This window comes from Lemur catta, chromosome 1, assembly GCF_020740605.2.
Source record: "Lemur catta isolate mLemCat1 chromosome 1, mLemCat1.pri, whole genome shotgun sequence".
Lineage (NCBI taxonomy): Eukaryota > Metazoa > Chordata > Mammalia > Primates > Lemuridae > Lemur > Lemur catta.
In genome coordinates, this window is record NC_059128.1 from 148,545,703 (window position 1) to 148,573,393 (window position 27,691).

At 34.4% G+C, this 27,691-nt stretch overlaps 1 protein-coding gene across 2 annotated transcripts in view; it reads right to left on the reverse strand.

Moving 5' to 3' along the window:
* Positions 1-27,691, reverse strand: part of FBXL2 (F-box and leucine rich repeat protein 2) — an 80,002-nt gene that overhangs the window by 46,596 nt on the left and 5,715 nt on the right. Inside the window, exons 2-3 of one of the 2 annotated variants that reach the window (XM_045537387.1) lie at positions 23,469-23,530; positions 23,232-23,325 (exon numbers count right to left, since the gene is read on the reverse strand). In XM_045537387.1, coding sequence (XP_045393343.1) covers positions 23,232-23,325; positions 23,469-23,530 — 156 coding nt within the window. The remainder of the gene's footprint in view (positions 1-23,231; positions 23,326-23,468; positions 23,531-27,691) is intronic. The other variant, XM_045537398.1, reaches the window with a different exon arrangement.

Here is a 27,691-nt window from a genome sequence, read left to right on the forward strand (position 1 = left end):
ATCATTTCCTTAAGTAACTTGTAATATCTATCATGAACTCATTTTCATTTGATTATTGAGGTGTGGAAAGCTCATATATCTTAGTTTGTGAAATGTCCCTATAAAGTTGTCTTACATTTGGTTCTGCCAAGTTTTCTCAAAGGTTTCATCTTTCCAGCATTAGTTTTACATTAATTTCTAAGATTGGAATTTCTTAAATATCCATGTAGAATTAGATTTCTCAAAATAAACTTTTTTCCCCTTCACCCACGGCCCTGAGAAGAAACAGAGGTTTGTTTTGTTTGTTTTTTGTTAAATTTTTTTAGTCCTATCTTATATGGTAGAGGTAGCTTTTCCAGGGTGTTTGTGTTGTGTAGTGGTCACATTTCTAATTCCTCCACTTGTACATGCTCAAAGACCTCATTTCTTTTCTCTCTGAGGGCATTAAAATCCTAGCCACTAGCTATCAGAGACAGCCTGGTACCTGTTTTGCTAACCATTCCAGTTATGAATACCCTAAGATTACTTTCTTTTTTGAACTAAATATTTACTGTTTTTACTTTATTGTAAAGTATCACATATAACCTGAACATAATGTACATCTTTTATGTAACAATAAATCTTTAAAAAATAAACTAGCTCATGTATGTAGTTTTCTTTGCTATGGTAATGGAAGAGTAGTTGATAGTCTACCCTATAGACCATACTATATGCCATACTGTTAATTGTCATAAAAGAAAACAAATACCTGACCTTCTGGATTCTATAACTTTGTAACGGGGCTAACATGAAAGCATAAGGAGAAACAATGGTTACAATAAAGGTGACTAGACACATGATCTATACGATTGGATAATCTATAAAACTGCATGTTTATGCTTTGCTGAATAAAAATTATATGCTTTATATTTTATAGGTAGACATATTAATATAAGAAATTCTGAGTGGTTTTTTGGTGGATCATGAGACTAAAACATTTGCCAACAGTATTTTCTTACTAAAAAGCAGTAATTTATAGAGGGAAGAACATGAGATTTGAAGTTAATAGGCCTTGGTTCAAGTCTCAAACCCACACAGACTCTTTAAACTCCAAATATCATGTTCTTGTCAACTGTGGAATCTTGATGAAGTCATTCAACCTTTTTGCCTCAGGTTTTTCATCTATAAATTCAAGATAATTATATCTACCTATTTCAAAAGATTGTTTAGATTATCAAGTGATGATTAAGAAATTGCTACAGTGCACTCAAAAAACACTCTTTTTTCCAAAATAATAATCATTAGTAAACATTAGTCTGAATATATGGTACACACCATGAATTAACAGAAATATCAGTACAGTTTTTCTCACACTGGAGGCAGAACATCAATAGGACTTTAGACAAGTGTGGGGACCTTTAAATTGTCACATGAATGTCAGTTGTCCTGCTTGGAATTGATGAGGGTTTAGGGTGGCAGAAAACTTCAGAATATGACAATTTTCAGTATTTTTGTACATATACACTTCCTCCATATCTTTAGACCAGCTAGATAACAAAAAGTGATGTCAGGCCTTAGATTCTTCAAAGAACTACCTACTTAGAGTAATATCTCCACAGGTGAAACTACAGGCTCAGTTCTTCTGAGAAAATGACTAGGGTCTTTGAAGTGCGGATATGAAAGATAACATTTTTTCAAAAGACCACTAAGCCTATGCTCATACACCAAGATATATCAGTGAATATAAAACAATTACGTTACCTGAATATCAAAGACATTGATGTGCAAATGTTAAAATGTGAGGTTTCAGAGTATAAGTTCAGTGATATTATTGAAAAGAAAAGGCCTTGAATTCTATGAGATATTTTTTTAAGAGCATCTTCAAAGAATTCAACTATGAAAACTATAGACACTATTTACATTTCTTATCTCAGAGTGAGAGTGCTAAGGAATATTGAAGGGAGATTTATCTTTTTCTTTATGTACTTATTACTTGTTTCACTTGCTAAAACTAACAAGGCTTTTAATTTAAAAGAAATCTAATAAAGAAAAGATTAAAGAAAGCAAATGATACCAGAATGTAGCCTAACATATATGTACAATCTCTCTTCAGTTTGACTCTCCATATTTTCAAGGGAAGTTAAAGCTAAGATAATTAGCTCATTATTAACATTTGTAATCATTACATTTTCTGTAGAAAATAGAAATTTCTATTGCTGAATTCCATTTATTCTATTACTAATTCATGAATAAAGGTTTCATCATAAATACTGAGGACTAAATAGCAACTAAAACACACCATAAAATCAAAGTAGATTCTGATGAAAAAATTTTTAAAAGACATCTTAACAAGAAGGATATAGTCAAAGGAAAGATCAATGACTGCATGCAAATGCAAGAGGCTTAAACAGTGATGAATCCACTTTAATTATAATGCTAATGATCTTAAAGAATCCATAACCGAGTCCCTAAGAACAAGAAAGATTTGATTTTAAAAATGTAAGTCAATTGGCTGATGGGAAATATGAAATTTCCCAAGGTTAAACAACAGTACCATAGAGCTGGGGAGGAAAAGTTTGCAAAGTCAACACTGCAAAGAAAATCCAGATATAATGTATTCTTAAAATCAAATCAAGTTACTCTAAAGGATACAGTATTTATCTATCTATCCATCTACCTATCTATTTATTTAAAAGATAGGGTCTCACTATGTTGCACAGGCTGGACTCAAACTCCTGGGCTCAAGCAATTTTCCTGAGTAGCTGGGACTACAGGTGCAAGCCACTGTGCCCAGCTAACTCTGGATTTTAATAAAAGTGATTTGAGAAATTAATAGTGAACTGAGTAAGGTAGTAATACAAGAGGCTGGAACACAGCAAATGGGAATAGCTCTGAATGAGAAATGAGGAAACAAAGCATTTATAAAGATTAGGGATACTTAAACCTCAAGACAGGAAAGGGGAGATTCAACAACAAGATAGCTAGGCACAAGAACAAAAAAACAGCAATCACTGCATCTACTTTGTGTGTCTCCCTTATTTTCTTTCTCTACTTTCTCAACTAATAAACATGCGAATGATTTCTGTTTTTGTTTCCTTATAGTTGTATCACAATGTATACATTCCTAAACAATACATCATGTACTTTTGCTTGGTTTTGAACCTTATAAAAATGGTACATGCTGTATATGTCTTCTGCAACTAGCTTCTTTTCACTCAGCATAACACTAAGATTTATTCATGCCACTGTGTGAAACTGTAGTACATTTCACTGCTTTACAAGAGTCCATGTTCTAGTCAATGAACATTTGGTTGTTTCTAGTATTTTTGCTATTATGAATAGTGCTGCTACGAATATTTTTATACATGTCTCCTGGTCACCAGGTGTACATTTGCAGAAGCCTCCTTAGGATATACCCAAAAGTAGCAATTCAGATCACAGAATGTGCCAAGTTTATAGGACAATGACAAATTGTTTTCCGAAGCAGTGGTACTGAGTATCTTCCCACCAGCATATGTACAGTCACGCACTGCATAATGACATTTTGGTCAATGACAGACTGCATATACAATGGTGGTCCCATAAGATTATAATACCTTATTTTTACTGTACTTTTTCTATATTTACCACTGTATTACAATTGCCTACAGTGTTCAGTATAGTAACATGCTGTACAGGTTTATAGCCTAAAAGCCACAGGCTACACCACATAGTGTAGGTGTGTAGTAGGGTATACCATCTAGGTTTGCGTAAGTACATTCTATGATGTTTGGACAATGCCTAACAATGTTTCTCAGAATGTATCCCCGTTGTTAAGTGATACATGACTGTGTACAAGTTCCATAAAGAAAACTAAAAGAAAAGCCACAAACTAAAAGATATTAGTAGCACATAAAACCAACATATTCTTAGTAGCCAGAATTTATTTTAAAAACTATAAATCAATAAGAAAAAGATAGTCTAATTGAAAAATGGGCAACAGGCATTAACTGGTATTTTAAAGAAGCAAAAAAGGCTGAAAAAATACAGAAAGATATTCCAAATCATTAGTAATCGCAGAATTTCAAAATAAATATGAGTGATCATTTACCCCCATTAGATTATTGCAGTGCCCACAGCTGGAGAGGATGAGGATCACTGGAATTCTTAGAATTCTTATACAGTTATTAGATAGGAGAGTTTCCTTCAACCAGGTCTTCAATAACTATAAAGAGGAGGGTTGCCCTGCTGACCTTTTCACGAACTCAATTCTTTTAGTTCAGCAATGATTATACTCCTGTAAGTTTAAGACATTAGATGTATATTAGATACATATGCCACATCAGCTTACCCTAACTACACTAATACAGAAACAGATACCTTGAAGTAGGGTCCTACTAGAACAAAATTCTAAAATATGTGACATCTGCCTAATGTGTCTACCTAGTGGCTGACAGCACAGGAAGCATGTATCAGAAGGTGGTAAGAGGAAAATACGTTATGTGACACACTTGCTTAAAATTATGTGGAGGGCAGACAAATGCAGATCCAGAGATAAGGTTGGAAAGTGCCAAAAATTAGTGAATACTGGTTTCTCCTTGCTATATTTAGCAAGGCATTACAAGAAAGAGCGTACTCAGGAAAGCATTAGCTGGTCTGCAAGCAGAAATAAAAGGGGAGAGAATAAAGAAACTTAGGGCTGCAGAAAGTTGGAAAAGCCAACTATTTCTAAATACCACATAGTAGAAAATAAGACTAAAAAGCACTCTGAGCTACAAATCTGTTAAACAGAATAACTAAGACATGTAGCAAAGATCAAAATCGCTCCCTTTCATTCCATGCCTACTGTTACAGATGTCTAAAGACAAAACACTACTGAGAAACAGAGGCACAGAAACTAGGAAGCAAAAATAAAACAAAATAAAAAATGCCTGAGGTTATAGCCCAAGACAGAACTGTGGGTGTGATGACAAGATTAAATTCTTACATTCTGTCAAAGAATCCATAAACCTGGCCCAAAACATGCTGTGATTATAAACTAATCCTCAGGTCCACAAAACTGCACAGGTAAGAAATGGCTGTGAAATAATTACAGGCTGAGTATTCCTAATCAAAAAATCTGTAATATGAAATGCTCCAATGAGCATTTCCTTTAAGTGTCATGTCTGCACTCAAAAACTTTTGGATTTTACAGCATTCTGGATTTTTGATTTCTGCATATTCTCCAAGATAGACATATTCCCTAACATCCACTTCAAATATACTCATGGAGGCTAATGAGCATGGAGGAACCTTCCAGAGGTTGGAGTTAAGAGTTACCAAGATCAATGGTAAGAAAGCCCCTCCCAGGAAATAGAACAGGAATATCCCCCACTGCTAGGGCAAGGAGGACTTCATAATACCTGCCAAGCAGGAACTCATCACCACTACAGAGTAACTGTTACGTGTCTTCCATTCTTCTCTTTTCCAAATTTTATTGTTTATTGCAGTTATCCTGTCCCTGTTCCTGAATATGGGGGAAGGTAACAAAACCATGAAGCACCACATCCATATCTGATGGAGAGGACTGCATATCACCCAGAGATCCCGGACTTTGAATTGGATGCAGTGAATGGATGGGATCTGGGTCATCTCTTGGTGTTGGGGTGTATGTTCCGTGTGAAAAGAAGGGTCACCAATACAGTGCTAGAGGTGGGGGAGGGGAACTGGTTAAGAGGGGCACAGGAGGCCGGGCGCGGTGGCTCACGCCTGTAATCCTAGCACTCTGGGAGGCTGAGGCAGGTGGCTCGTTTGAACTCAGGAGTTCGAGACCAGCCTGAGCAAGAGCGAGACCCCGTCTCTACCAAAAAAATATAGAAAGAAATTAGCTGGACAACTAAAAATATATATAGAAAAAATTAGCTGGGCATGGTGGCGCATGCCTGTAGTCCCAGCTATTTGGGAGGCTGAGGCAGGAGGATTGCTTGAGTCCAGGAGTTTGAGGTTGCTGTGAGCTAGGCTGCCGCCATGGCACTCACTCTAGCCCGGGCAACAGAGTGAGACTCTGTCTCAAAAAAAAGGGGGGGGCCCACAGGAAAACTTTTGGGGGTGAGAGATATTCTATGTATTGACTGTGGTGATAGTTCAAAATGTTTGCCCAGCTCATAGAACTGCATACCTTAAAACATGTATTTTATTGTATATAAATTATACTTCAATATATAATATGTCTGTTTTTAAAAGCCTAAATAATAAGGTATCCCTACAAACCTCAAAATACAGGTGGATGGGGTTCAAACCACCACTTGCCATAGAACCTGCTCTATTATCAGTGTCTACATAGGAGGAAGCACAGGGGCTTTTGACCTAAAAATAGGAGAATCCCTAAATAGCTAACAAACCCTAGACAGCACAGGTGGCCAATCTGAGAACAGCAGCCACCGCAACTGAAAGGAAATGGTGCCAAATTAAACAGCGTATGAGTGCAAGGGGTCCACAATAATTTCTAAAACGGGCTGGAGCACTCTGGGCTACATGAACTCTCAAAAACCACCACCAAAGCTACCTTTCAGTACAAGACCCAATACTTATAAAACTGCTAAGAGTGGAGTAAAAAATTGAGCAGGACAGAAAAAACAGAACAAAGGAAATTCCATGTAAATGCTGGGGATGGGAAGAAAGTAAGGAAACAAAAGCAACCCACAGTGTTCTCAAACACTGAAATAACAATGACTGAAGAGAAAAATTCTGTGAAATTAAATAGAAAAATTTCCTCATCTACACCTCCATTAAGAAAAAATAATTTCACAAATCCCATTCAAAGTTTGTAAAAGAAAAACAAAGGGCAGAATAATATCCCTATAGATAATTAAAATATACCAGAAATATATGCCCACAAGAACAGATTAAAACTGTAACCTACTATTTCAAAACAAGTGAAATTTAAGAAAATGATAAGACATGAAAGAACAATACAAGTCAGAATTAGAAAAACTTAGGATGAGGTAAGAAAACTTAGGAAAGAATAGAATCATAAATAAAAATTTTTGGAAATAAAGACTAAACAGAAGAACAAAAAAGTAAGTCAACAAAATAGACAATATCTTAAGACAGCAGTTCTCAAAGTATGTTTCAGAAACCATAAGTGATCCCCTAGACACTTTCAGGGAGTCCAGAAGGCCAAAATTACTCTCATAGTAATAATTAAGATATTATTTGCCTTTTCCACTGTGTTGACATTTGCACTGATGGTGTGAAAGAATGATGAGTTGAACTGCTGGTGCCTTGGCATTAAGTCAAAGAAGTGAATCTACAATATACTTAGAGTCATCTACTGCCATGCCCTCAGCATTAGAAAGAAAGAAAAACTTGGTTTCACTTTAAGGAGAAACAAATTATTAACTTTATTGAATCCTGACTTTTGAGCACACATCTTTTTAATTTCTGCATGACAAAATGGAAAGTACTCATGAAGAACTTCAAATGGTTGTGTGAGCTGCAAGCTAGTCACTTTTTTCATGAAACACATTTTCATGTAAAAGAACAATTGACGCCGGGTGTGGTGGCTCACGCCTGTAATCCTAGCACTCTGGGAAGCCGAGGCGGGTAGATCGCTCAAGGTCAGGAGTTCGAGACCAGCCTGAGCAAGAGCGAGACCCTGTCTCTACTAAACATAGAAAGAAATTATACGGACAGCTAAAAATACATATAGAAAAATTAGCCAGGCATGGTGGCACATGCCTGTAGTCCCAGCTACTTGGGAGGCTGAGGCAGGAGGATTGCCTGAGCCCAGGAGTTTGAGGTTGCTGTGAGCTAGGCTGATGCCACGGCACTCACTCTAGCCAGGGCAACAAAGTGAGATTCTGTCTCAAAAAAAAAAAAAAAAAAAAAAGAACAATTGACATAAATTATGGTAATTCGAACTAGAGTACTTGGCAGACATTTTCTAAAAAATGAATTGAACCTGTCACTTAAAGAAATATTATGCCAATGAAAAAATTCAAGTTCTCAAGAAAAAAATTAGAATTTTTGAAAACTTGTATCAGTATCTGTGAGTTGTCAGCTTCTCAATTCTTAAAGACTATTCTGTTTACATCAACGGTGATACTGATGAATGTGATTTTTTTATATTACATAATAAAATGTGTCAACAATGGGAATATTTGCTAACTCGGTAAACCATATTTTACAAATGACCAATATATGAAGTTTCAAAATATACTTTGAATGAGGAAAAGATCCAAAGTACCAAGACAAATGGCATTTAATGTAACAGAATACAGAAATTCATTGCCATGATTTTAGATTCCACATTTCTAATCTTTAAGAAACAGCCACTTGCTGAATTCAGACAACATATTAAATAAAACATGCACAATTATCTAAAGAGACTATTAAAAACTCCTCCCTTTTCCAAATACATATCTTTGTGAGGCTGGATTTTTTTCATACACTTGAACCAAAACATATTGCAACAGACTGAATTCACAAGCAGATATAATAATCCAGCTGTCTTCTATTAAGCCAGATACTGAAGATATTTGCAGAAATGTAAAACAATACCAGCCTCCTATTTTTATTTTGGAAAACTTATTTTAAATAAAAATCTTATTTAACATCTGAGTTTGTTATTTTTAAATGAATTAAATTTTTAAAAATTTTGTTTTAATTCCTAGTAAGATATATATTTATGACTGCAAATCACATAAGAAAAGCTCTTTGGAGTCCTCAATTTTTAAGGGTGTAAAGGTACCTCCCCCCCCAAAAAAAGATTAAGAATGATGTTGTAAAAAATGAAAGAAAAATTTTAAATATCACAAAGCAAAAAAAAACCAAAATGATTTAAAAGAAAGTGACAAATAATGAACATAGGCAAAGAATATCTAACTTACAGATAATAGGTGTTCCTGAAGAAAGGAGAGAAGGAAAACAAGTAAATACTAAAAATCATAATTTAAGAAAACTTTCATGAAATAAAAAGAATGATTTGAAACTACATATTAAAAAAGAATATCAGATATTCAAAGACTATCAGCTCAGAACAAGTACCAGGACATATTCTAGTAAAACTACTAAACTTTAAAATAAAAGAAAGAAGTAAAACTACTAAACTTTAAAATAAAAGAAAGAAGTCTTTTGGCAATCCATGCAAAAAGAGCTTATAAGGGAGATTTACTCTACAGATTTACTCATTTCTCTGGTTATCTCCTATGTATACAGGACATATATGTGTTGGTAAACTTATGAGTAAAGAAATTTTGGACCAGGCACAGTGGCTTATTCCTATAATCCTAACACTCTGGGAGGCCAAGCCAGGAGGATTGCTTGAGCTCAGGAGTTCAGGACCAGCCTGAGCAACAGCGAGACCCCTTCTATCAAAAATAGAAAGAAAAAAAAAAATTAGCCGGACGTGGTGGCACGCAGCTGTAGCTCCAGCTACTAGGGAGGCTGAGGCAGGAGGATCGCTTGAGCCCAGGAGTTTGAGGTTGCAGTGAGTTACGATAATGCCACTGCACTCTAACCCAGGTGACAGAGCAAGACTGTCTCCAAAAAAAAGAAGAAAGAAATTGTGGTACATATATACAATGGAATATTATTGGCCATAATAAAGAAACCCTGCCATTTGCAACAATGTGGATGAACCTGTAGGATATTATGCTAAGTGAAATAAGCCAGACACAGAAGGACAAATACTATACCATCTCATTTATATGTGGAATCTAAAAAAGTTGAACTCAGAAGCAGAGACTAGAACAGTTGTTGCCAGGGGCTAAGAGAAATGAGAAGATGTTGATTAAAAGGACACAAACTTTCAGTTATAAGATGAACAAGTTCTGGAGATCTAATGTACAGCATGGGTGGTGAAAGATGTGTTAATCATCACAGAACATATACCTACATGCTGTACACCTTGAATATATTCAGTTCTTTGTCAATTAAATATTTTTAAATAAAAATTTTTCAAAGAACACATAAGGATATAAAAAGAACATACAAAGATATAAAGGAATAAAGATTATATTATTATCAGACTTTTCAACAGCAAAGCTTTATGCCAGAAAAAAATGAAATTATTCAAATAAGATAATCAGGAAAAGAAAATATGAACCAAGTTTACATCCAGCAAAATTTACTTTCAAGTATAAAATGCACAAACTGTTAACAATGTATAAAAACTCAGAAAATAGTGTTCTCATGAGCCTTTTCTGAGGAATTTTCTGGAAAAAAAGCATCAGAAAATAAAATGACTACATGGAAATTGAATAAGGACTGGTAGTGAGCTTTAAATAAGTTAATGAGAGTTAAAAGGGAGAGGATTTAATATACGATGGCTAAAAGTTCTGACAATGTAGATTTAGTACAACCATTAACAAATGGAGGCTGGGATCCAGTCATCCCTGACTCTACCTGCTGAAGCCACTCTGCAAAAAACTGGAATAAGTCCCTACTTCTTCCGATGCACAAATAGCAATGCAACTAACAAGGATCATGAAAAATCCGAGAAACATGACACCACCAAAGGAACAAAATAAAGCACCAGTAACCAATCCTAAAAAAGGAGATTTACAGGCCAGGCATAGTTGTTCATGCCTGTAATCCCAACACTTTGGGAGGCCAAGGAGGGAGGATTGCTTGAGGCCAGCAGTTCAAGACCAGACTGAACAACATAGCGAGACCTCATCTCTACCAAAAACATAAAAAAAAAAAAAAAAAAAAAAATTAGCCAGGCATGGTGGCGAATGTTTGTAGTTACAGCTACTCAGGAGGCCGAGGCAAGAGGATCACTTGAGCCCCGGAGTTTGAGATTGTAGTGAGCTATGATACACCACTGCATTCTAGCCCAACAAGATCCTGACTCAAAAAAAAAGAGATTTACAAACTGCCTCACAAAGAAATCAAAATAGTTGTCTTAAACACAAATAACTAAATGATATTGGAGAAACAACACACAAACAAATTGAGAAGTTCAACAAAGATAGAAACCACAAAAAAAGAACCAAAAAAATTCTGCAGCTAAAGACAATGCCTAAACTGAAAAATTCCATAAAGACCTTCAGTAGCAGACTGGGTCAAATAGAATAGAGAATAAGCAAGCACAAAGACAGGTCATTTGAAATTAACCAGGCAGAAAAACAAAAACAAAAGAGTGAAGAAAACCTATTACAATTATGGGACACCATCAAGTAAACCAATATACACATTATGGGGGTCCCACAAGGAGCAGAGAAAGAGAAAGGGATAGAAAGCTTATATAAATAATGACAGAAAACTTCCCCAATCTGGAAAAAGATATAAATATCCAGATATAAGAAACTCAGAAGTCTCCAATCAGGTTAAATCCAAACAAGACTATACCAAGAAACAGTATAAGCAAAGTGCAGCAAGAGAAAAGCAGCATATCACATATAAGGCAAGTTCAATATGGCTATCAGCAAATTTCTCAGCAGAAACCTTATGAGCCGGGATAGAGTGAGATAATATATTCAAAGTAAATGAAAGATTAAAAAAGCTGCCAATCAAGAATACCTGGCAAACCTTTTCTCCAGAAATGAAGGAGACATAAAGGCTTTCCCAGACAAACAAAAGCTTGGGGAATTCATCACCACCAGATTTGCCTCACAAGCAATACTAAGGGAAATTCTTAAAGGTGAAAGAAAAGGATGCTAATTAGTAACACAAAAACATATGAAAGTATGAAACTCACTGCTAAAAGTACATAGTCAAATTCAGAACAGTCTAACACTGTAATGATGGTGTGTAAGTCACATATATTTAGTATGAGGACAAAACTACTTAAAAAAATTATAGCTACAATAATTTTTAAGGAATATACAATATAAAAAATGTAAATTATGACATCAAAAACATAAAATGGGGGGAGAGTAAGAGTGTAGACCTTTTGTATGTGATCTAAGTTGTTAAGACCTTAAAATAGCCTGTTATGTTTTACGTAAGCTTCATGGTAACTACAAAGCAAAAACATATAGTACATATACAAAAGATAAAAAAGAATCAAAGCATACCACTACAGAAAATCATATAATCACAAAGGAAGATAGCAAGTGAGGAAAAAAACAAAAGATCTACAAAACAACCAGAAAACAACCAAATGGCAGCAGTAAATCCTTACCTATCAATAATCACTTCAAATGCAAATAGATTATCCAATTAAAAGACAGGAGTGGCTGAGTGGATTTTTAAAAAAGATCCAACTGTATGCTATCTACAAGAGACCTACTTCATCTGTAAGGATACACAGAAACTGAAAATGAAGGGATAGGAAAACATATTCCATGCAAATGGAAATCAAAAGAGAACAAGGGTAGTTATACTCGTATCAGATAAAATATACTTTAAGTCAAAAACTATAAAAAGAGACAAAGTAGGTCATTATACAATGATGAAGAAATCAACTCATCAACATAACAATTGTAAATATATATGCACCCAACATCAGAGCACCTAAATGTATCAAGCAAATTTTAATAGATCTGAAGAAGAGATAGACTGCAATACAGTAATAATAGATAGCAGACACTTCAATTTCAGCAATGGACAGAATATCTAGTCAGAAAATCAATAAGGAAATATTGCACTTGAACTACACTTTAGACCAAATGGACCTAACAAACATACAGAGAACATTCTACTCAACAGTGGCAGGATATTCTTCTCAAGCACACAGAACATTCTTCAGGAAAGATATTAATATATTTGGCCACAAAATAAGTCTTGACAAATTTAAGAAGTCTGAAATCCTATCAAGTATGTTTTCCAATAACAATGGTATGAAACCAGAAGTCAGTAATAGGAGGAATTTCTAAAATTAAACAACATGCTCCTGAACATCAAATGGGTCAAAGAAGAAATTAAGAGGAAAACTGAAAAGTATCTTGAGATAAATGAAAATGGACATACAACATACCAAAACTTACGGGATGCAGCAAAAACAGTTCTAAGAGGGACTTTAATAGCAATAAATATCTAGCTCAAAAAGAAAGAAAGATCTCAAAAAATGGGGGCTAGGGAAATAGGGAGAAAATAATTTATTAACTGTTTTCAGTAATTATAGTGGTGGCAATTGCATTCGTGTTATTATTCTGAGGCTGCTGTCTGTGTAATGTGGAATAAAGCAAATGAATAATTACAGGATATTCTAATTCTATAATCCCCTATGTCAGAACTAGAACTATCAGTGTGGAAGAAAGGAGATATAAGATTGATGACATTAAGTAACACCTGTAGTCCTAAATTTGAATCAGTAATTTCAGTATGAAATCATGAGTTTCTCATACATGACATATATTCAGTATACTAAAAAATACCTAAAAACAATAACCAATCCAGCATGGGCTCGAGACCAGCCTGGGCAAAATAGTGAGACCCTGTCTCTACATAAATAAAAAAATTAGCCAGATGTGGTAGTATGTGTCTATAGTCCCAGCTACTTGGGAGGCTGAGGCAAGAGGATTGATCAAGCCCAGGAGTTCAAAGCTACAGTGAGCTATGGTTGGGCCACTGCACTCCAGCCTAGGTGAGAAAGTGAAATCTTGTCTCAAAAAAAAAAAAAAAAACCTACTAGGGTCATGTAAAAAGGAGCCAAAGACAGGGAAATTTGAACTTCAATAAAGGTAATAACTGCAATGGATTGAAAATTATCAAATATGTTTAAATCCATAAATTTATGAAAACATTTTTTTAGAAATCTAACTGGTCGCCTTCAGAGGATAAGAAACCAACTAATTTTTATTTTTAAATAATTTCAGACTTACAGAAAAGTTACAAAAATATGACAAAGAATTCTTGTATACCCTTCACCCAGATTTGCCCAATGCTAATATTATACAGCATTTGCATTATCATTCTCTCTCTTGCTAATATAGTATATTTTATATATATCATACATATAACATTTTCTCAGACTGAGAGTAAGTTAGACATGATGCCCACTTACCCCTAAATATGCAAATATTTCCCCAAGACAAGGACATTCTCTTTTTAAAATGCAGTACCATTATCAAAATAAGAAAATTAACATTGATACAATACTATTATCTAATCTGCAGATCTTATTCAAAATCTGCCAATTGTCCCATTAATGGCCCTTAAAGCGAAAGGAAAAAAAAATTCTGGCCCAGGATCAAATCCAGGATCATATATTGTACTTCGTTGTCACAGCTTTTTAGTTCCCTTTAATCGGGAACACTTCCTCAGTCTTTATCTTTCACAACTTTAATATTTTTTAAGCATATACGCTAGTTACATTGTAGAATGTCCTTATATATATGTCCAATGTTTCCTCATGATGAGATTGAGGTTATAAATTTTTGTCAAGAATGCCACAGAAATAATATTGTGCTCTCTTCTTAGTATATCACATCAAGAGGCATATGGTATCCATCTGTCCTGTTACTGGTGATGCTATCTTTGATCATTTGGTTAAGATAGTATCTGCCAGACTGCCCCATTATAAAGTTACTATTTTTCCCTTTGTAATTAATATGTTTCTTGTGGGAAGATTATTTGAAACTATGTAAATATTTTGTTTCTCATCATATCTTTATATACCTCATTATTTCTAAAACTGGTAAATAAAAGGAAAGAATCAAGCCTTTATCCTGCCTTTCTATATAAACTAACACTGGGTACTCGGACATAAAGAGAAGTGACTCTGTAAAAGTATTCCAACTAAAAGAAAAAAAAAAGAATTAGAAAAGCACCACTTTGCAGCACCAATAAATTAATGATCTAGTAGACACTAACGTCTCATAAAAGAAAAACCAGACATCATATGACTCTTGATGAAAGAACAGAGCACCACATTAAGTCCTACCAGAGAATCAGTCTGATCAAACCTCTGGTCCTAGCTGTTAATTTTCCAAGAAATATAGATGGAAGAAACATGCTGAAACTGTACCATGAGGGTGCAATTAGCATCCAGACTGTGGGAACTTCTACAGGTCAAATAACCCAAGTTCTTCAACAGACAAAATATAGAGCAGAAAGACAAGGAGAGGGGACCTGTAGATCAACAGAGACTTAAAAGATCTCTAATTTTTTTAATGGGCAAGACTAAACTGTAATGTGTAAGGATACACATATGGGTGATAAATCTACAAAGAAATGAAATATAGTGATAGCTATAAAAGTCAAGATAGCGGTTCCCTCTGAAGATAAGAGAAGCAACTGTGATTTGGATGGGATATGAAGGTGCTTCTTTGGTGACTAGCAACATTTTATTTATTGACTTAGATGGTGTCTCCAAGGATATTTGTCTTATACATTTGTTTTGCACAGTTCTGACTACATGTTGTATTTTATAATAAAAAGTTTTCTAAAAAGAAAAAATGATGTATGGGCCAAAGAAGCAATAATGGAAATTGATGAATATTTGAAACTGAATGGTATGAAAAACACTGAATTTCAAAACTTGTGGAATGCAACAAAAGTAGAACTTTGAGTTAATTGCCTAAGGAATTTATATTAGATAAGGCAGCTAAAAAATAATGAGCTAGTAGGTGTCCAACTTATGAAGGTAGGTAAAGAAAGCATAATAACCTCAAAGGAAGAGGAAGAATGAGATTTAAAGAGATATGAGTGGAAATCATTAAAACAGAAAGAAAAAATAGAAAAGAATAAAGCCAAAACATGGTTCTTTGAAAAGAATAAATACATAAACTTGTAGTAAGACTGATCAAGAAAGGAACACTTGAGCATAAATTAATGACATTATGAATGAAAGTACATTACAACAGACACAATTTAAAAAGAAAATAAAAAGACAACTATCAAGACAAATTTTAAAACTTAGAAAAAATGGACAAATTCCTAGAAAAACAAAACTAGCAAAAGTCACTCAAGAAGAAAAAAAGCTTGAAAAATCCTATTCATATTAAACAAATTAAAGTTGTAGTTAATTTCTTACAAAGAAAATTCTCAGCTCATATAATTTTACATTTCTATCAGACTTTCAAGGAACTGTTAAACTGAGATATATATTAATAGATTTTTCCAGAGAACAGAAAACAAGTGGATATTCCTCAACTCAATTTTACGAGGCTTGTATTAATTCCAAAATCAGATAAAAATGGCAAGAGAAATAAATTTACGGGCCCTAGTCACTCAAAAATACAGATGCCTTCCAAAACATTTAGTATTGGCATACAGAAAATTAACTAATGGAAAAGAATAAAGACTCTAAAAATAGACTCATATATATATATATGACAGAGGTGATAGAGCATTTCTTGGGAGAAATGGAAGGACCATTCCACATATGAACCCAGAAAAATCGATAATCTACATGGAAAAGAAAATAAAAATGGATTCCTATCATATATGATAAAGATCCATACCAGAGTGGTTAAAAACTGAAATATCAAAAACAGAATTTTTAAGCTTTCAGAAGAAAATATATATGAATACCTCTCTGTCCTCAGGGTAAGGAAGAAGTTCTGTGGCAAAGCACAAACAACACTAACCATAAAAGAAAAGATTGATACATTTGACTTCACAAAAGATATCTTCTGTTCATTAACAAATGCCTAAAGAATGTGAAAAAACAAGTTAGCAGATGGGAGAAAATACCTGTCAGATAAACATTAATATCAGTACAAAGATTGTACTGAGAACATAAAGAACTCCTACATTTCAGTAAGAAACAGATAAGCAATTCAATAGGCAAAAAAACCAAAACCATAGGTTTCACAAGAAGAGGAAATACATGTGACTAATAAACATATGACCAGATGCTCAACATTACTAGAATTCAGGGAAATTCAAAACAAAAGCACAATGAAACGTCATTCTACACTTCTTTGGCACAAATTAAGATACATGACAACACTGAGTGTTGGAAAGGATGTCACTAAACTCAATCTCTTATTTACTGTTTCTCTGAATGTAAATTGGTAAGACGACTTTGGAAAACCAATATTACTTTATAAAGTTAAATATTTAGGCCAGGCATGGTGGCTCATGCCTGTAATCCTAGCACTTTGGGAAGCCGAGGCCAGTGGATCTTTTGAACTCAGCAGTTTGAGACTAGCCTGAGCAAGAGCGAGACCCCATCTCTACTAAAAATAGAAAGAAATTAGCTGGACAACTAAAAAATATATAGAAAAAATTAGCGGGGCAGGTGGTGCATGCCTGTAGTCCCAGCTACTTGGGAAGCTGAGGCAGGAGGATCGCTTGAGCCCAGGAGTTTGAGGTTGCTGTGAGCTAGGCTGATGCCACGGCACTCTAGCCAGGGCAACAGATTGAGACTCTGTTTCAAAAAAAAAAAAAAAAAATTTGTGTAGCCTATAACATCCAGCAATTCCACTTTAGAGAAAATTTTATACTTGTGTACCAGCAGACGTCTACAAGGATTTTCGCAGCAGCACTGTTCTTGTTAACAAAACACTGGAAACAACCCAAGTACTCATGAAAAGGAGAATCAATAAGTAAATTTTGGTATATTCACGCAACAGACTATTATACAGTAATAAAAATGAATAAGCAACAGCCAAATAGAGCAAAATGGATCACTTTTAATAACATAATCTTGAATGAAAAACATAAATCAGGAGACACCATATATTACCTTTTTTATAAAGTTAATAAACACGGAAAAAGTAAACATTATGTTTAGTCAAAATATATTTAAGATAAAATTTTAAAAAGCAAGAAATCATAAACACAAAGTTCTTGATAATATTACCTTGACAGTGGGGATAAGGAGGGGACAATATTCATATATATTATGAAATAAATTAAAGAAGGCAATGCATTATCAGTAAATGTATCATTAACCAAGAATTATGAGTAACCCAATTCTGTATAACTGAAATTTTTAAAAAGCTGCAACAATAATCGTCCCTGATATATGCCTCAGTGTGCTTTTTCAAATGTATGTTAGCAAATTCCTAGAAATGGAATTTGTGAATATATACACTTAGCATTTTGAAAAATTTTTCCAGTGGCCCTATAAAATGGCTACAACAGTGTATATTCCTACCCAAACTATCTCGCACCTCCTTGCGAAAACCTGGTGTTATCAAACTTTTGGGTAATATCTCATTGCTATTTTGATTTGTACTTAAACAAGGGCCTGGTTGAACCTCTTTTTATACATTTACTGGCCATTTGTGTTTCTTCCTTTGTTTACAGCCTCTTCCAACTGTTTTTCTAATAGAATTAATCTATTTTATTCTTAATAATTTTTGAGTTTTTTCTTTGTACATTGAAGAATACAGCCCTTGCTTATAATGTGTATCTAAGTATTTCACTCACCACTGTTCTATTTATCTTTGGTATGGTATATTTTGTCATATTTTACTATTCATAGAAGTCAAATTTACCAATCTTTTCTTTTGTGACTACTGTTTTTAAATTAACAGGTATCTAACATAACTTTCCATGGATAGGGCTCTGGGGCAAAGCGTATCCAGTTTCTATCCTTCTATCAGTAGAGCTTTTGGTATTTCATGAGACCTCAATGTAGATGTAAAATCCAATGGCATCATCAGAGTTTTCATACACAGGCATAACCCCACCCTGGACTAAAGAAAATTTCCTTCTGCCATGATTTGGACTTAGGTGTCAATCCTAAAATAGTATGTAATGCTATATAGGAAAGGCCTGCCTGATTTCAACACACATTCACTCAGTCCCACATTGCCTCATGCAAGATTAAAAAAAAAAAAAAAAAAAACAATAAAAGCAAACAAAAAAACCTTTAACAAAATGGAAAAATCTGCACAGATGCTTCAACATGGAACTGCAGTATGTACCCCGAAAAGAGCATCTTACCTGTTAGGCTGCCCTGGAATATATATAAGGCAGCAGGCATCAAAGACAGCAGGAGACAGAGGCACCAGTCCTTGAAAAAGTCCATGGAGTGCTGAAACCAACCAGCAGGCAAAAACACCCACTCAATGACACCCACGACAGAAATGAGCCCTTTACTGCGCTGCTTGCCAAGGTGCCACGATTACAGCTAAGCATTTGGCTACACCTTAATGATTCCAATAGAAAACACAATTATTTTCACTCATGGGATTGGCTTATGAATTTTAGAAAAGGAAAATTTGAAAATTTATGTGCTAATCATTTTATAATTTTTCCTAGCAAACTCAACTTAATTCTGGGCAATTATTGATATTGCCCAGAATTATTAGGCTTAGCTCCATCCTTTCAGGCAATCAAATCTCTCTCTTCATCAAACCAACCAACACCGTGAGTAATTAATTTTATCATGAACCCACATAAGTTTAAAACAGAAAGAAAAGTACATAAATAATGGTAATTATTTTTTAAATGTGTCTAATAAGCTTCTTTCATTATTATATGTGACTAACAAGAGCTCTGTCTTCTTAAAATGTTCTAAACTACTTACTGTAGGTATCACTCACTGTCTCCTATGAGGCAGTTTATGTGTGTTTTCACTTCATTAACATCTAAAAGCAGCCATAATAGAAATTAAAACTTAAGGTCAAACTAATATTAAAAATTTATAATCTGAATTTTAGGCCAATATTAGACTCACATAAGACATCTTTTCTCAAAGGGGAATAGTTCCTTCCAAAAGATTGTCTTTTTTAAAATACAAGATAATTATCAGTTGTCACATCACCAATCTGCTTAAGTCCTAGTAATTGTCAGTTTAATATAAAATGGTAGTGTGCAATTTCCATTGAGATTGAATTAGTCCAGCTTGATGAAATGAACCATTGGGCCTACACAGACTTACTTAATAGCCAGGTGCTTTACAGAAATATTTTTGGCAGTAGAATATGTTAAGATCCATATTAGGACAGCTTGATTTATCAGCTGTTTGCATTAAAACTATACAGTGAAATAGCATTTATTAAGTATTCAGGCATCCAAAATTGATATAAATAACAATAAGAGCTAATATTTATTTAATACTTATTAGGTGCCAGGTACTCTAAGAACTGGCAACAACCCAATAAGGTAAGAATTATTGCTATTCCTATTTTACAGATGGGAAAATTAAGGCCCAGAGAATTAAGTAACTGAAATCACACAAGTAATAAACGACTTGAAATCTCATACCAGAAAGTCTGGCTCCAACAGTAATACAGACAATAACAATGTGGACAAATATATGCAAGGACAATCCAACTCATTAATAGACAAGGGTTGCAACAAATTAAATATTCCCATTGTTATATATACTATATAACTAACTCTGCAGAATAAAATTATAAGCTGTCTGTTGAGCTGTATGAGAGCAAAGAGGAGAGAGAGAGAAAGAACTTGAGTACCTTTAATTTACAAGTGAAAGCTGGGTTTAAAAAAAAGCAAAATTGTAAAAACTTGTTCAGTAACAAACTAAAAATGAGTAGTAGAAGAAATTTATGAATTAATAATAATAGGTATTCTTAACAGTAGCAATAAAACGATCAGACAGTAAGGAAAACAGATTTTTCTGAGTGGACTCAAAGTGATATTAAAGAGCAGAAAAGCAGCACATTTTTTCAGATTATGCTTCTTAACAATTCCAAAGGGGAAGTTGAGACTTCCCTTGATGCGATCAGTATCAGAAGCTAGTCAAGAATTTAAGAGGGTGGTAATAGATGAAGTAAAAATTGGTAGAAGAGAAAATTATCTGGACTGCAAGCAAATAAATCTATCAGAAAGTCAAAGAATTCATAAATACTGATGAAGTAAAACTGAAGATTAATAGGAATTCAACAAGATTAGGAATGATAGTCTGCACTACCACAAAAAAGCCTATAATATGAAGTAAAAAGGTAAGCTGAGGGCAGACTGAAAGTATGAAGACATTTATGCAAACAGAAAATAATCAAGACTAAAGCTTTATGAGGCAGGGGCTTCGTTGCACTCACTGTTGTGGATAACCCAATGATGAAGATGGCTGCTTACAAAAGCTGGTTCAAACCCTTCTTCAAAGTTTTGTTTAGAAAGGGTAGCTAGGAAAGGGAAGAGCTACTACTACTAGGAATGGAAAGTCTAAGAATAAAATGACAAATGATTTAAAGGCCAGCAAAAAATTTAAAAATTAAAATACATGGTTAGCTAGAGTTAATTTTGAGACTCTTGAATCGGAAAAGACCTAAAGTGGCATTACTTTAAAATTTAAATTCCCCTTACAGCCTCCAAAATAAGAACAGAAGTGGGAATGTAAATCTATGATGAGACATGTTATGAACATTTGCTCTCAAGTGGCAATTCTTTCTGAAAAATGATCTAAGTATGAGCCTTGTGGCATGATTCAAAAGTTCTAATGATGACAACCTCCAGTATTCTTAACAGCAGAGTCCATCGTGGATCTTTAAAAGAACTGAAATTTCTAAGACTGCAGTTCTGAAATCACACTACCGCAGAAAGTGATATAATTCCTTACATTTATTTTTTCAGTATCAACAGACAGAAACTGTTCCATGGCTGAGTATAAAAGCCAACCCTACCAGAAGGGGGGAAAAAAAAACATTCAGTTAATAGCCTTGAGTCACAGATAGCAGCTGCATGCATGAGAAGGGTAGAGTTTAATCACACCATAGTGTTTAATGACCAACATGGTTCTGCCTAAAGCTCGTTATGATTCCTTAGAGTAAGAATGCCAAATTCATATTACAGCTCGATGCCTGTTGTAAAGAAATGTTCAGACTGAGACTGGAAGCATCGCATAATTGTAGGGGACACCAGTCTGTGTGGATATAGTCCCCTGCAGTTGTACAGTGACAACCTGCCCACCCTGACCCAGTCGTGCTGGTTTTAACAGCTTATTGTGCTTGATCAAGGCCTTGTGGGTTTATATGATAAACATACATTCCTTCTTGTCACCATTTTCTTACTTTAAATCATCTAAAATGCCAAAGAATATTCTCTCTAAACAAATATTTGTTTTATTGGAACAAAATATATATTTTTTCATACAATCCTGTCTCTTTTTTTTTAAATTAACTAAATAGAAGTTCATGACAACAGTGTCAAACCACCACCTATGGCTAATGAAACACCCTCTGAAGCTTCTGCAATATGATCACTGTCACAAGGAAGCTAAGTCCTCATCCCATTTCTGACTCAAGGAAAAAAGTCTAACATTCTAATGACAGTAAAAGTGAGTAATCTCTGGCATTGACTACTCTGTGGTGAACTCAGAAAGAGATGAAAAGAATTATTCCCAATATTTAAACAAAACTTATACTTGTTCCCCAAATGTTAATATGAGATTTAGTACAGCCAGGGAATGGAGTCATCTGGTCAATCTCTTATTGTATGTCAGCATTCCCCAAAAATTTTCCATGGAATATTAAAAGGACTCCATGGTCAGTAAGTTAGAAATGCCACAATTATCCAACTTGGAGTATCACCATGCATATTAGCCCATTAAGGCTCTGAGAGGTCCTACAATAAAGAAATTGGCTTTGTTAACCCAGTGTTTACCATACTTATTTGATCAGAAAACCTGCTTGTTTTTTTTAAATTTTTTTCTTTTTTATTTTTAATAGAGACAGGGTCTCACTTTGTCATCCAGTAGTGCAACCATAGCTCATTGCAGCCTTGAACTTTTGGGCACAAAGGATCCTCCTGCCTCAGTCTCCCCAGTAGCTAGGACTACATGCATGTGCCACCACACCTGGCTAATCTTTTTTTACTTTTTGTAGTGGTGGAGTCTTGCTATGTTGCCCAGGCTGGTCTCAAATTCCTGGCTTCAAGTGATCCTCCTGCCTTGCCCTCCCAAAGCGCTGGGATTACAGGCATGAGCCACCTCACCCAGCCAAAATCTGTTTTGTTTTTTTTTTGTTTTGTGGAGTATCCGTAATATGAGAACCAGAGTTAGAGAAATGCCACTCAAAGATTATCATGTATATATTTATTAATTCTTTGTAAAAAATATATCATCATCCAAAACTAAAATAAGATTTCTTTTGATGATTGCAGAATACTAAAGAAAAGTACAGTGCCTCAGGGTCAATAAATGTTGGCTGATAACCTTATTTGGTAAAATGACAATCAAAATAACATTTACTGTATATTCAGTGACACCAGAAATAAAAGACAAAAAGCCTGTTTTATAGTATTCACTGTCACTTTTACCTTTCATAAACTAGATAAAAACATATCAATATTTAGGGCTAATGGCACTTTAAGTGCTAAGAACATATTATAACTGTACTTTTTTTTGCACTTATTTTAAAATCCATTTGTCAGAAAAACATCTAAAACTTTATGATTTCAGGAACTCACAACCTTAGCAATAATCTCTCCTCATATTATTGACTTCATTATCATTATCTACTGAAACGAAAATGGCACCTACTGAAGATTATTACAATACTTACCACATTACAAAAAGAATCCAGATCAATGCTATGTACATACTTAGTACATTCTGGATTAGACCAAGTAAAATTTAACAACAAGCTGAACAGCATTCTATAAAACAAAAACAAAAAGTCAGTTAGGCTAATTCTGTCTGTTTTTCTATACTATGAACTCACAGTGAGAAAGAAGATAGTCTTGGAACTTGATGACTGAATCAAATCTGAACTCTTTATCTGACATTTATCTACACTTACCTTAAGAGAAGTTCTTTGGGTAACTTTTTGTTAATAAGGCCTTCATCATTGTTTGAGAAAACCTGGAAAGAAAAAAAGGAAGTTGGGAAACTGTTCTTCAACCAATGTGGGGAAAAAAAGTTACATGTTTTTTATACTAGATCAGAACAGCCCCAATTGTCCTACAGGTATGATACTAATTTCATGAAGCCATCATGCTCCAATATTGAGGCATATGAAATATTTTATACCTCATCACTATTTCATAAAAATGGCAATACATAGCCATTTGTATACTACATTGTATTGGAAGTTCCAGCCAAAGCAATTAGACAAGAAAAAGCTATAAAAGGCACCTAGATTGGAAAGGAGGAGGTAAAACAATCTCTATTTGCAGATAACATGATCTTATATATAGAAAATTATAAAAATCTATAAAAAAACAATTAGAATTACTCAAGGAGTTCAGCAAAGATAAAGGATACAATACACAAATATACAATATAGTTATATAAAAATAAATTGTATTTCATATCATATCTTAGCAATGAACAATTTGAATGAATTTAAGAAAACAATCCAGTTTATAACAGCATCAAAATGAATTAAAATGCTTAGGAATAAATTTAACAAAAGAAGTATAAGACTTCCATATTGAAAACTTACACAAAACATTGTTGAGAGAAATTAAAGACTTAAATAACTTGAACTGGAAGACTTAATAGTGTTATGTTAGCAACATTGCCTAAACTGATCCATAGATCTAATACAATCCCTTTCAAAATCCCAGCTGCATTTTTTTTTTTTTTGAGATACAGTCTCATTCTATCGCCCCAGGTAGAATGCGATGGCATCATCATGGCACACTGCAACCTCAAACTCTTGGGCTCAAGTGATCCTCCTGCCTCAGTCTCTTAAGAAGCTAGGACTACAGGTGTGCACTACCACGCCTGGTTAATTTTTCTATTTTTAGTAGAGAGAGAGTCTGTGCTAGGATTACAGGTGTGAGCCACCACACCCAGCCTCCCAGTTGCCTTTTTACAGAAATAAGCTGATCCTAAAATTCATATGAAAAATGCAAGGCACCCAGAATAACTAAAATAATCATGAAAAAGAAAAAATTTAACACAAAAGAATAAGTTTAACACAAAGAAAAATTTAATAATTCAATACAAAGACAACCCAATTTAAAAATGGGCAAAGGATTTGAATAGACATTTCTACAAAGAAGATAATGCAAATGGCCAATGCCCACATGAAAAGATGTTCAACACCATTAGTCAGTGAAGTGTAAGTCAAAACCATAATGAGATACTTCACGCCAACAAGGATGGCAAAAATAAAAAAGACAGATACATTAATGGTGAACATGTGGAGAAATCAGAACTCTGGTACACTGCTGGTGGGAATGTAAAATGGTATAGCCACTTTGGAAACAGTCTTGCAGTTTCTCAAAGGATAAACAGAATTGCCATATGACCCAGTAATTCTTCTTGTAAGTCAATACTCAAAGAGAAATGAAAACATATGTCTGTACAAAAACTTGTATAGCAGCATTATTCGTAATAGCCAAATAGTGAAAACAATTCTAAACAAATTGTTTCGAATTATCTATCAGTTGATGAATGGATAAACAAAATGTGGTATAGCCATACAATGGAATCTTCTTCAGCAAGAAAAAAAGAATGAAGTACTGATACATATTACAAGAATGTGCCTTGAAAACATGATGTTACTGAAAGACGACAGACACAATAGGTCACATATTCACTTACATTAAATGTCTAGAAAAGGCAAATCCATGAAGATAGAAAACAGAATAGTGGTTGCCCAGGGATAGGGAGTGACTGCTAAAAGATATGAAGTTTCTTTTGAAGCTATGAAAATGTTCCTGAACCAGATGGTTGTAATGGTCACACAACTTGGCAAATGTACTAAATCTCACTGAATTGTACATTTTAAGTGAGTGAAATTGATAGCATATAACTAATCTTAATTTTAAAACCAGACTTTTTTAAAAGAAACATATACCACAATCCACCAAAGCAAACCAAAAGTGGAAATAGTGCCATAAATAGTATCCAACATTTATTTTCAAAGTAGTATCAATGATGAGTCTTAATGTAATTATTGATATGATTTAAGTCTACTACCTGTATATTTATTTTCTATTTGCCCATTTGTTCTTTGTTCCTCTATCCTGCTTTTCTGACTTCTTTTTTTGTAGAACAGTATTTATTCTATTTCCTTCACTGACTTTATAGCTATACCTCTGTATTTTTTTTTGAATGTTTGCTCTAGTGATTAGAGTACATCTTTATCAAGTCTAACTTCCTTTAACTTTCTCCTGCCTGTTGTGCACTTATTGTCATATAGCTTACCTGTACTTCCTACTTATACTACATACCCAATAACACATTATTATTTCTGCTTTAAATAATCCACAGTTGGCCATGTGCAGTGGTTCATGCCTGTAATCCTAGCACTCTGGGAGGCCGAGGCAGGCGGATCGCTCAAGGTCAGGAGTTTGAGACCAGCCTGAGCAAGAGCGAGACCCCATCTCTACTAAAAAATAGAAAGAAATTAACCAGACAACTAAAAATATATAGAAAAAATTACACGGGCAAGGTGGCACATGGTCCCAGCTACTCAGGAGGCTGAGGCAGTAGGATTGTTTGAACCCAAGAGTTTGAGGTTGCTGTGAGCTAGGCTGACACCACAGCACTCTTGCCCAGGCAACAGAGTGAGACTCTGTCTCAAAAAAATAAATAAATAAATAATCCACAATTTTTCGAATAAATGTACAAAAGGAAGATATTTTAAAAGATCCTGGTGCAATTCATTCCTTCTTTCAGATCTGAGCTTCCTTTATTATTACTTCCCTTTAGCAAAAAGAACTTAACATTTATTGTGATATAGATCTGGTGTAGACAAACTTTTTTTGCCTCTGTCAGAAAATGTCTTTATATCTCCTTCATTTTTGAATGCAGAATCTCAGGTGAGCAAATTTGCTTTAAAAAAAAAAAAACACTTAAAAAACCATTCCATTTTCCTCTTACCTACACTGTTTCTGATGAGATGTTATCATTTATATTATTATTCCCCCTTACTTTATGTAATTTTTTTCTTTTCTACCTCCTTTTTAAGATTTCTTTTATAAAAAGCTTTGATTTTCAGAAATTTGATTATGATGTACCTTAGTTTAGATTTTTTTGTGTTTATCCTGCTTGGGTTTGCTGACCTTAGATAACTGAGTTGATGTTTTCCACCAACTTTGAAATTTTTGTAGCAATTATCTTGTCAGATTATTTCCTATCCCTCCTTTCCCCCCCTCTCCTTCTTGGACTCTAATTACAAGTATGCTAGACAATCCCACAGATCTTGCATGTTGATTTTTATTGATCTGCCTTCAAATTTATTGACATTTCTTCTCCTGTGTCCAGTCTGCTATTAAGCCCATCAAATGAATTCTTCATTTCTGATATAGTTTTCATTTCTAGAATTTCCATTTGGTTCTTTTATATCTTTCTGCCGAAATTTTCTATCCATTCATCTATGTTATTCAACATATTCTGGGCTATCAATGAGACTATTCCTATTATCTCTTTCTTCTCCTGACCAAGGGTCACATTTTTTGTTTCCTTCAATGTCTCATAATTTATTTCATGACAGTGTGTGTAAAAGAACAGCAATTTACCTGCATAAAGGTAGGCTCCTTCTTCAATTAAGTTGCTGGGAGACTGCAAATGGAGGCTGAATAGTTTTAACCTATAGTAGAGCTGGATTTGAGATTTGTACCAGCATTAATTAGATTCAGCTCATAATTGATATAATGATTTTAGGGAGAAATCAGAACTTTACCTTTGGGAGAAGTTGGAATCGGAGCACTGTTGAAACTTCACAGATTTATTTGAGCTTTACAATCCAGCTATTGGCTTTCTGAACTATGAGACAACTATACTCCCCCCTCTCTTTCCCTTCTCTCTATCCTCCCTCACATTCTTGCTGCCTGCTGTGGAGTTGTCTTTGCTCACCAGTAGCACCCTCTGCTTTCTGTGCCTTGGGGACATCTCTCTCTGATGTTACCTTGACTCTACCTTCTCAAAAGCTATTGCTTTGTCCACAGTAAAAACCTGGGTAGCTAGAAAGGGATTTTTCTCAATTCTCCTACCATGCCCCCAAGCCCCTAGTGCAGAGGGATTTCTAATATTTTTTTTTTTTTTTTTTGAGACAGAGTCTCACTC